Raw genomic sequence first — 11,858 nt, 5'->3', positions numbered from 1 at the left:
TGGATATAGAAGGAAGAAGAATGAGTTTTTCAACGAAAAATGCCAGAAGACAGCAGAGAAAAATGATATCGAAGGAAAGGGATCAAAGAGAAGGGATGAGATCAAACTAACAACAAGTAAGACAGTGGGGAGGACTACATGTAGATCGTAAAACGGAGGATGATGACCTCCCCTTACGGTTACAAAGCATCTGCTAAATAGATGATACGCCAGTTGTCGTAAGTTTAGTTGTCCTCAGCTTCTCGAACGAAGACGCGTTGGCTCTAGTAGGATCAGATTATTGGCTATCGACTGTCGCAGCTAGTAGCTGCTCATGGGGCTGAAAGCCCTACAGATAACCGCGGCGTTTGTCGTGGCTCAGCTTCTTTTGCTGCAGGTTCATTCCGTACGGATCAAACTCAGGAAACAACGCTCTAAACCGCTGCAAGCTCAACAATCTGCAAACGGTGATTACGATTACGATTATTACGAGAGTTATGATGACTACGATGACAAAAATGGTGAATATTACAGTTACATTTGTTTCGTTTATTTTTTATAGCATGTATTATATTTATGTAGATAAATTTGAATTGCGAATTGGAGTGTATACTAGAATCTTAAAAAATTGATTTCAAGTAATATATTGTTTTTCTAGCAGCTTTTCAAGCAATCTTTAAGTCTAAATCAGAAAATGTATATTTCGAGTCTAGAACAATGGTGAAAAATTTATTTTAAAAAATGCAATCAAATATAACTATTTCTGTAGTAATATATTAATTGTAAAATAATTTTATTTTCTACGTGATTTTTTTTTTTTATTAAATTAATAATACAAGTTCTGATATTATGACGTTTAATTGTTTGATGTCGGATTTGTGTAATTCTTTATTCTTTATCAATGACTTGGTTGTTCTTTTATATAAACTAGCCGATTATCATAATCCTAAAAAATCCTAAAATCTGATAAGCAGATTCAATATTTGTGGCATTGATAATATATAATTTATATATAACAAAATTCAAATCATAGAAAAGAAGATTTTAGCATCTTTCTCAAATATTATGATAAATATTTTGAAATTTCTTACAAACTTAATAATTACATAATCTTGTTGTTTCAATTTCAATTCTTTTGCAACATATAACATATTTTTTATAGTTTGCACAATATAGTATGTGCAAAATGATATTTACCAACGACGATCATTTTTATGCTATTTTCAACATTCATGAATACATACATTTTTGTAAAATAACATACCAGCCCTCTGTTATTGTAAGAAGTTGCTATAGATATTAGTTACGGTGCAATTGAAGGAAGTATATATTAATAACAGCGGAAGCTTTGGACCGAATGCTTGTTTTAGCGCTTTGCGTAATGCAATTAATCAATTGTGCTAATTAATAAAAATTAACAATTAAAGTTTTTACCGTAGTCTATTAAATGACACGCATTTCAACGTGTATTCCGGTAGTATTATCTCATACGGTATATCATAGATTGAATATTTCATACTTAATATTTTCATGATTTTATTTATTCTACGTTAAAGGGAACGTTTTAATATTAAATTAAAGTTTAATGAATTACAAAAGAATTTTGAACTGTTATGTAAATATGAATGTTAAACGTTTTAAAATGTCATTTATACATTTGATCATGTATTATAAGGGTATATAACAATAAGCTTGAAGGTAAGAATGTGGTCCTTAAAATACAACTCTCGAACTTTAGAATACGATTTTATAAAAATTATTATAATAAAAACAAGGCTGGAGAATTATTATACTTAAACGTTGAAATTTTGTAATTTTCATTTAATATTTAACTACGTTAATTTATTAAGCTATTTTAACAATATATTTGTGTATTTAGAAACTACAACTACAACCACATCGTCACCACTTGTTACATCTGGCGTTAACACTGCAAGTATGTACAATACCTTTAAGGAATCTTAAATATTATATTAGAATATATTTGTAAAAAATAAATTTGAAAAATGTCACATATGATTGAATTTTCATAAAAAAATAGGGAACTGTCTAAAATGGATAGTGATAAAATGAAATTGGATATGTTTGTAACAAATTAATATTAACGATAGATTTTATATATATATATATATATATTATTTATTACAAAAATATTAACTAATGTTAGAAATGAATTGATTAACGTTATTTATATTATCTTAAGGCAGGGGATTATCGGGAGAGTACTACAGGTCTGGATTGTCTACAGATATACCAGCGCAAACGACAATTCGAAATTTTAATCAAGGTAATTGATACTTTTGTATAATTGATCAAATGTAAATTCACAACTAAATATTATGTATCAATAACAAATTATTATCCTGTTTTATCATTTTATTATTATGACATAATTGAATTTAAAGTAATCATGTAAATCTAATATTTTTTTAAACACTGATTTACTTAAAATGTCGTAGTTGGTGTATTGCCAGATGAGATGCAAACAACGCCAGAAAGAAATCGTGCAGTAAGTATTGAAAATGAAATTCAAACCACATGGAGAACTATAGATATGTATAATAATAAAATTAAATTGATTTATATTGCTAGTCACCGACGGAAATTACTCCCGGCGAAAGTAATATGATTAGTGCGGTTGCTGTTCCTGGACCTAGGGTAAGTATTTTTTGTTTTAACATGTTTTAACAAAAACACGCATATATATGTATATATATTATATTTGCAGCTAATATCATTAAGAACACGTGTATTTTTTTTATCATAAAATTATTATGAAAAGTTAAAATGACTTACGTTATTTTTATAAATTAGGGTGAACCTGGCCGACCTGGAGATATAGGTCGTCCGGGAGATGCTGGATTTCCAGGTGAGCCTGGATTTCCGGGAATTCCAGGGCCTCCAGGACCACCAGGACCTATACCTGATGTGGGTAGACATTGATATTCATTTTCTATTTAAAATTTACTATTTAATTACGTGACGTTCATTTAACATTCATCAATTGACATATTAAATTACTATCTTGTGCGTTCGATTAAATGCACGGTATAAATTATACATTGTAATTAGTACTGTAAACACTTTTTCTGCTAATAAATTGATATCAACAGGTATCAATGTACTATCAACAGTTGGCTTTGTCTCAAGCAAATCAAGATAAAGGACCAACGGGAGCAGCAGCTCCTTTATATGGCCCTGAAGCTTATTTACAAATGCAAACTGGTCCTATTGGACCACGTGGTCCACCAGGTAATTATGCTTGCTTTAGTAATTATTTCTTATTGTTATTGCTAATTATTCATGTGACATTTTTCAACGCGAAATAGGCCCACCTGGACCACCTGGGCCGCAAGGTTTTCAAGGAATGCGAGGAGAATCTGGTGAACCTGGACCTTCAGGTCCTCCGGGAACGCCAGGTCCCAGAGGATTATCCGGTTTACCTGGAAAGGATGTATGTATTAATTAAATTTGTAATGTTCATAAAATTATCACCCTCAAAACTTTTATTAAGATTGATGTTTATCAATTGCAAAGATCTCTTGTTTTTGTTTTGTCTTAAATGATTTCTACTATCGTTAAAAATAAGAAAGCGTTCAAAAGTTTAAATATTACACGACTCACCATGCTATGCTATATTTATTAATAAACTCCTGTGCTATTTAGCGAGATTAATCAAACTAATGGATAAAGTAATATCGGGAACATAAAGGTATATGTTATTGTTAGGGTAACATCGGCGAAGACGGAGAACCTGGTCCTCCAGGATCAGTTGGTCCAGCCGGTCCTAGAGGCTTGCCAGGAATGCCTGGTCTTCCTGGTGTGAAAGGACATCGAGGTTTTCCAGGATTGGATGGCGCAAAAGGAGAACAAGGTGTATCTGGCGAGAAAGGGTCCATGGGTGCACCTGGCCTGATGGGACCTATAGGTCCGATGGTAAGTACTGGTCAGTCTTATTAACATAAATGTTCCGTCATTCTTTCTCCTTGAAATAAAATTTGAAATTTCATACATTTTGTAAATTTTCAAGAAATTCCAACCTGTTTGTAACAACAATAAATTTATAAAACTATTGAACACCTTTGTCATCATTTTAAATTATTGATATTTTTTTCTTTTGCAATTGGCAAGGATTAGGATTTTTCGTTAGGATCTGCGGTTGTTCATTTCTAATATGTGTTGTTTGAGTCAGAGTGCTTCATAAAGTTTATTTATTATTTATTTCTTATAGTTTATTAGATACCGACAAGCAATCAATGAAATTAATATTTATAAATTTCAGTCTTCTAATATATAATTCATTAAATATTTAATAATTAAATAGGGCCCTGCAGGTCCACGCGGTGAAAGAGGTAGAGAAGGTCCTCCAGGACCTCCGGGAATTAGAGGTGTGGATGGAATTGTTGGACCTCCTGGGCAACCTGTAAGTCAAATAAAAAAGATAAAATACAAATATAAATTCGACTATAATAGTAATAAACATATGACTTTATTTTACATAGGGTGCACTAGGTAAACCAGGTTCTCCTGGCTTTCCAGGTAATCCAGGTGCAAAAGGAGATCAAGGAGCACAAGGACCAAAAGGAAGTCAAGGCATACAAGGCCCTCGAGGTAAATATTTTCGTTTATCTTAGATACTCATTAATTACTATGAGTAATTTGAAATATTCAACGAATTTTTAGCTGTTTTTACATAAAAATGTCGTATACTCTACTGTCCTTTACTTCTAACGGATATACATTCCAATAATTTTTCGCTGGACTTCATGTTAAATTAAAGAAGAATTACAAACAAGAGAAATATACTAAATGTATGAAACAATATATTTTAACTTTGAATATATCTCCCGCATTAATTTTCATACATGTAACTTTCCCAGTTTACTATCGTTCATGTTTTATTATTCTATGTGTTTTAAGCCCTATATAGTTAATAAAAAATATGATATATTTCTTTTCATAGGAGAAACCGGTCGTCCTGGACAACCTGGTGAATCAGGACCACAGGGACCCCAGGGAAAAGATGGAATACCTGGAGAAAAAGGAAATATGGGAGCACCTGGTTTAGTTGGTGCTCCTGGTTTTCCTGGAACTCGAGGACAACCTGGAATACCTGGCAATCCTGGCATTCCGGGGACGAAGGGCATGCCTGTAAATATTACTTTCGTATTCTATCTAACTCTACGAATTTCTTAAAATTTTTATACTCGTATACATTTTTTTTTTTTTTATTGCATTATATGTTACAATAGGAGTTATAAAATTATAATTATTAATATAATATATATCATATTATAAAATACAGGGACTTCCTGGTGAAAGAGGATTTAAAGGTGACAGTGGAGGTAAAGGTGATACAGGTACACCAGGACCACGTGGTTTACCTGGACCTCCTGGAAATGAGGGTAAACGAGGGAAAAGAGGAATGCGCGGTCCAATTGGTGCCCCCGGTCCTACTGGAGAGCGCGGAGCATCAGGTGCACCGGGTCTTCCAGGACTCGATGGTCCCGTGGGACCCAAAGGTATGCCGTCATAATTATTACGATAATTTGTTAAAATCATTGATAAAATTAGAAATCAACATTGTTTCTTATTATTAGAAATAAATGTGTGGTTTTCTAGGATTTTATTTGAAATTTTATATTTTAAAATTGTTTACACAATGATGCAATAATAATTAATGTTAATGTTATTATATCTCAATAAAGGAATACTTCATATTATTGTCATTAGGTCAATCTGGAGATCGTGGACCAACTGGACCAATGGGACTAAAAGGAGCTGCAGGAGATCTTGGTCGTCCAGGACCACCGGGTTTACAGGTTTCTACTTATATTTACCTCAATAGTACAGGAAAATATATATAACATAATTTCATCAAATATTTTTGCCTGGAAAGTTAAATAATAATGAACAAAGAATAAAATTACATTTCAAATTCTTTTGTACAGTCATAGAGAGTTTAATATGAAATTTATTTTTTTGAATAATCAAGTTGTATAATATTTTTTTTTAATGGTGCACGTTTGAGTTACATGTGTTATTATTACAAACTTTCTATTTATAGATACTCATATTTCAACACATTTATTGCCAACTGTTTTGACTGTGTGCACATTTGGTGTCGACTGTAGACTGTGACATTGAATTCGTTCGCTCGCTTGTGACTAATGGGTTCTCTCGGCACTTCACTATTATTACCGATGTGACCGATTAATCATACTGGCAATGAATGTGTTAAAAAACTTTTAATCTTTGAAGCAATCTTTCCTTCAAAATTGCACAAAAATCTGCAGTTTACTCATAATAATTTAGATATATAAGATATTATAAAAAATGTACAAGTATTTTAAATTACATAGAAAGAAATGAGAAAGAGAGAAAAGCAGCTTATCAATAACTTTAAAATTATCAATTTTACAAAGAATTTACAATTTTATAAAGAAAGAAAACTTGAGATATAATATTACAGGGTACCCGTGGATTAATGGGTCGCCCTGGTGCTCCTGGGAAACTAGGAAATCCAGGAGAACGAGGAATTCAAGGTGCTGATGGAAAACCAGGTGAACAAGGCCCACCTGGATTACAAGGTTTGCCTGGACCAATAGGTCTTCCAGGAGAAAAGGGATATCCGGTATTGATGATGTTGATATTTCTGGTGTTTTAAATATCAAATATGTGAAATTTTAGCGTTATTTTTATGGAAAATGTATTTCTAAAAGGGCGAGACTGGAAAAGCTGGTGAACCAGGAAATCCTGGACCACCTGGTCCTAGAGGTGATACAGGAAAAGAAGGAGCCCCAGGTCCTCAAGGTTCACCTGGACCATCAGGAACAGATGGGGAACGGGGAGCTCCAGGGTCTCCAGGTCCTAGAGGTTTTCAGGTATATCCTGAAAAATATTAAAATCTACAATCTATATTATACTTGATTGAATAATTTATTAATCGGAGGCATAAGATGAAGTTTTCAATTTTGAATGGACATTATGCTGCTGCGATTGTAATGATAAACATACATATAATGGAAAAGAAAAAGTAATAAGAAAATTTTATTACATTAACCTTATTGTTCTGTTGCATTTTTTCCATTCTTTTTACAATCAAAATTTTTTAATAATGAATAATAATTCTATAACTAATTACTATTTAATGTATAAAACATATGTAGTTGTTGAATGAATGTAAAAACGAATGTATAAAAGGAGCAATATAATTTTGTCACATAATTTGATGTGATTAGGGTTTTCCAGGTGCTACTGGTAATCCAGGAACACCAGGAAAAGATGGAGAACCAGGTGTTCAAGGACCACCCGGCCCATCAGGTGCACCTGGAAATAGAGGTGAACGAGGATTTCCCGGTGAAAGAGGTATACCAGGAGCATCAGGATTAACAGGACCAAGAGGAGAACCAGGTGTACAAGGATTAGATGGACCTCCTGTAAGCATTTCTAGACTTTTTCATGTGCTTATCTTTTTAAATTTATTTAACACAAACTACTTTTTACATTAAAAAATCTGCAATTTTTAATATAATATTTGATTATATTTCAGGGATTACCTGGAGAAAAAGGAGATAAAGGAATTTCAGGACCACCTGGATTATTGGGACTGCCTGGTTTACGGGGAATTCCAGGAGAATCGGGTCCAAAAGGAGAAAGAGGATCTAGTGGACCACCTGGTCCTGAAGGGCCTCCAGGTTGTACATTAAAGAAAATGTCTATTTATTATTTTAAAAAAGCATGTATCTATTTTATTATATTATATTTTATTGTAGGGCGGATTGGAGAACGTGGACCGCAAGGTCAAATTGGCCCGCCAGGTCCACCAGGTGAACCAGCGGAACGAGGTGATCCTGGTTTACCTGGACCTCCAGGAGAAGTAGGTGCTTCTGGTAATCCAGGAGAGAGAGGACCCCAAGGATTACAAGGATTGCAAGGCTTTCCAGGACAACAAGGACTTATTGGTTTACCAGGATTAAAGGGCGACCGTGGTTATCCAGGTCTAAAAGGAGATCAAGGAAATCCTGGTTCACCTGGTACTAAATAATACGTATTAGATAAAGAAAAAAATATACCAAGTTTTAAATTACATATAAATATACGCTTCGAACATAAATTATTTAGGTAGTCCAGGTGAAACTGGGCCACAAGGTCTAATTGGTTTGACGGGAGCTAAAGGAGTACGAGGTGAACCAGGTATTAGAGGAGAGCCTGGTATTATGGGACCACCAGGAGTACCGGGAATCATTGGTGCAACAGTACGTTTCATTATATTATTTAGGAAATATTACTTAAATCATTATAAACAAGAGAATATTTATATATTTACAAATGTACGGTATATATTTCGTTGCAGACAAATTATACAATATAGAATTTAAAATTATTATAGGGTCCATCAGGTGCACCAGGACCACCAGGTTCACCTGGACTACCAGGTAGTAAAGGTAATATTGGAGAAGCAGGACGACCTGGGAGTCCTGGACCCATTGGAAGTCCAGGTTCACCTGGTGCAGATGGAAACAAAGGAGAGAGTGGTTCTCAAGGACTACCGGGTGCTCCTGGACCTCAAGGTCCTCAAGGTTCTCCTGGTGAAAGAGGATTACCTGGTTTACCGGGTCCTTTTGGACCAATAGGTAGTAAAGGAGTACGAGGAGCGCCTGTAAGTTTAACCAACTTTTTTGTTTTGTAAAATCCATATACATATATCTATTTTCAGTAAAGTTATTAATTACAATTAATTTATACTTAATATAATATAACAGGGTGAAACTGGCATACCTGGGAAACCTGGAACAGAAGGTCCACCTGGACCACCTGGACAAATTGGACCAATTGGACCACCTGGACCACCAGGAGAAATTGGAGCAGAAGGTCCAACTGGTAAACCTGGACCACCTGGAATAGCAGGTCGTCTTGGAGATAAAGGACCACCAGGAGCGGTAGGACAGACAGGATTGCCCGGTCCTCCTGGTTTACCTGTAAGATGTGACAATTGTACTTTTTATAAATCTTAATAATTTACCGAATATGCAATGAAAGTTAAATATTAAATATAAAGTAATAATGTGAAAATTATATAAGTTATGAACACTTTGATAACTAGGGATCACATGGTCAAGCAGGTCCTCCAGGACCAGCTGGAGAAAGAGGACCAAAAGGCGAAACAGGACCACAAGGCGTAGAAGGGCAACAAGTTAGTTTTATTATTTTAAAATAATTTAAATTAAAAAATAAAATAATACTATTTTTATAATTAGGGACCTAGAGGAAAACCAGGACCGATAGGATTAGAAGGCCCTAAAGGTGACCGTGGAGAAGAAGGCCAAAAAGGTGTGAAAGGTCATAGAGGATTTACTGGTTTGCCAGGCCTACCTGGGCCTACTGGGTTGCCAGGAGAGAAAGGAATACCAGGATTTCCTGGATTACCTGGCAAAGATGGTGAACCTGGACTTAGAGGTAGTCCTGGACGAGATGGTAATCCTGGAATAATTGGACTAACTGGTAATCCAGGACCAAAAGGTCCTCCAGGTGAAGAAGGTCGTCATGGTCCACCTGGTCCTCCTGGTCCTCCAGGACCTCCAGGTCCACCCGGTGAACTTGGTTTGGGATATGATGCTGCTTCTTTAGCTGCCCTTTTAGGTGATTATTATCATTTTCTTAATTACTTTTATATTTACCTGTTTTCCAAGTAAATATAAAAGTAAAAATTGTGAAATATTGTTCAACAGAATAGAATCAATCATATTATTATTATGCGAATAGGACAAGGTCAAACTAAAGGACCAGATCCATTAGTTGGTGATGAACCACCTAGAATTTTTAGTCAAGATATGACAGAAGAAGAAAGGAAGGAACTCATTTTGAAGGCATACAAACAATTGAAATCATCATTTCAGAAATTTATAAGGCCAGATGGTAAAAAAAATTCACCGGCCAAAACCTGTAGAGACCTTTATACTGCTTATCCGGATAAACTCTCTGGTCAGTTCACAAGTTGAAAAATAATGTTTAACACAATCATATGTTTCAGTAATTTATTGTTTTAGTATAGATTTATTTATTAAAAATACTTTTTTACTCTAGGAGAATATTGGGTGGATCCCAATGAAGGTGATGCAAGAGATGCAATTTTAGTGTATTGTGATGCTAAGAAACGTGCAACATGTTTATTACCGAGTCCAGTACGTTCCCCAGAAATCAAGTATATTACTGATCAACCAGAAACTTGGTTAAGCGAAATAGAAGATGGAATGAAGGTAACGTTTTTTATTGATATTACATATACATCTTCAATGTGATAAGTTGCCTTACTATCTTATATATTTTTAATATCCATAATATATAGATTACGTATAAAGCAGACAGTAATCAAATTGGTTTCTTACAACTTCTGTCAACACGTGCATACCAAAATATGACATATCATTGCAAAAATAGCATAGGCTATTTTGATTCTGAACAAAAGACATACAGAAAAGGTATGAAATTCTTAACTTGGAATGATGTGGAATTAATGCCACGTGGAAATCAACGGTTAAGATATGACATGATAATTGATGAATGCAAAGTAAGTATTATTCAGATGAAAATTTGTTAACCTTGAAAAATTTTCAACATATCATAGCATTCATATCAAAATTTTTTATAGGTATACAACGGGGAATGGGGCAAGACAACAATTTCATATCAAACTGATAAACCTGTAAGATTGCCTATAATAGATGTGGCTTTGAGAGATATTGGAAACTCAGATCAGAGCTTTTCTATTGAAATTGGTATTGTTTGTTATGAATAATAAATTTAACTTACACAAATATATTTTTACACTATTATTACACAACTTGAAAAAGTTTTCTCTACTCTATTTCCATATAATACGTATATATGTACATATAGCTTATAAATTCAAATTAGTGGTGGTTTAAATGTCTTATTATGTATATTAATTATTAATTTTTTAGCTTTTTATAATTTATACAAATTGTCATAATTTGTATTAACACAAATGTAAGTTCGTGCAATGAATATGTCATTAGTAATTGCCAGTTTTGATAATGTGTAAAATTTTTAACTAAAGTATTTAATAAATACAGCAGTCTTCCAATAGCATTTGAATAAAATTACAATTAATATACATACATGTAAACATGTTAAATACTTAACAAATATCAAGATAATATAAATATTTTGTTTCCGATTTTATGCAACAAATTTTTATTCTTTGTACAATTTCGGTACATACAAGATTATACAATACATAATAAAAGTATACATTAATCTCAATACTAAATTTTGCTTTGTAAATGTATGCTTTGCTAAAAATTTAATTTTAAAGTTAGATCATTTAATTGTTAAATATTAACTAATTATATTGTTCTTCTATATTTTAAAATTATTAAAATATCAACTAATTTTAATCTTTGTTGATTTATAAATCAATTTACAAAGATAGCGGAACCACATATTAAAATAATGCCAAATTAAAACGCATACAATTACTCCAAATGTTTACATATACACTATTTTCTAAATATTAATAGTCTTAAAAAGTCTCATTATTATATTTATATGCTTTCATTTATATAAATATGAATTTAGTTAAAATAAAAATATTATTAAAGTACAGTAAATATTTACAATTTATAAAATAACTTTATAATTTAAAAAACACAATATTTAATTATTATTTTAATTATTATACACGTACAAAATATGTAAAACAAATAATATAAAATTCCAATCAAGCAATGGAATTAGAACCAAAATCCTTGTCCATTATTATGTCTGACTGAATCGTATTTATTCAACTATACACATAGTATATACAAGTATATACACACACATATTCAACAGGTGATTGTGGTGGGGAGAAAGAA

General features: G+C 32.9%; 1 protein-coding gene and 1 long non-coding RNA gene across 3 annotated transcripts; one reads left to right on the top strand and one right to left on the bottom strand.

The window, feature by feature from the left end:
* Positions 1-223: 223 nt before the first annotated feature.
* Positions 224-10,798, top strand: LOC122537973 (collagen alpha-1(I) chain-like). 2 transcript variants are annotated; one of them, XM_043671672.1, is made up of 28 exons: positions 224-446; positions 1,859-1,915; positions 2,183-2,266; positions 2,439-2,488; positions 2,572-2,637; positions 2,794-2,907; positions 3,093-3,231; positions 3,309-3,433; positions 3,709-3,915; positions 4,304-4,402; positions 4,482-4,590; positions 4,943-5,130; positions 5,285-5,501; positions 5,713-5,801; positions 6,452-6,613; positions 6,702-6,863; positions 7,221-7,418; positions 7,532-7,676; positions 7,755-8,015; positions 8,104-8,237; positions 8,372-8,641; positions 8,745-8,960; positions 9,086-9,175; positions 9,240-9,621; positions 9,745-9,963; positions 10,066-10,238; positions 10,328-10,549; positions 10,631-10,798. In XM_043671672.1, the coding sequence occupies exons 1-28, from the start codon at positions 314-316 to the stop codon at positions 10,775-10,777; spliced, it is 4,458 nt and encodes a 1,485-aa protein (XP_043527607.1). In that variant the 5' UTR covers positions 224-313; the 3' UTR covers positions 10,778-10,798. The 2 variants fall into 2 exon arrangements, with proteins under 2 accessions (XP_043527607.1, XP_043527606.1); XM_043671671.1 differs by having other exon boundaries at positions 224-500.
* Positions 6,749-11,851, bottom strand: LOC122537980. The gene is made up of 4 exons (XR_006308756.1): positions 11,690-11,851; positions 9,409-9,614; positions 8,761-8,958; positions 6,749-6,870 (listed from the first exon to the last, which is right to left on the bottom strand). It is a non-coding gene; the product is annotated as an uncharacterized LOC122537980 (long non-coding RNA).
* Between the last annotated feature and the right edge of the window lie 7 nt (positions 11,852-11,858).

The sequence above is a fragment of the Frieseomelitta varia genome, unplaced genomic scaffold (assembly GCF_011392965.1).
Source record: "Frieseomelitta varia isolate USP_RPSP 00005682 unplaced genomic scaffold, Fvar_1.2 scaffold_940, whole genome shotgun sequence".
Taxonomy (NCBI): domain Eukaryota; kingdom Metazoa; phylum Arthropoda; class Insecta; order Hymenoptera; family Apidae; genus Frieseomelitta; species Frieseomelitta varia.
This window is presented reverse-complemented; position numbering and strand designations above follow the sequence as displayed.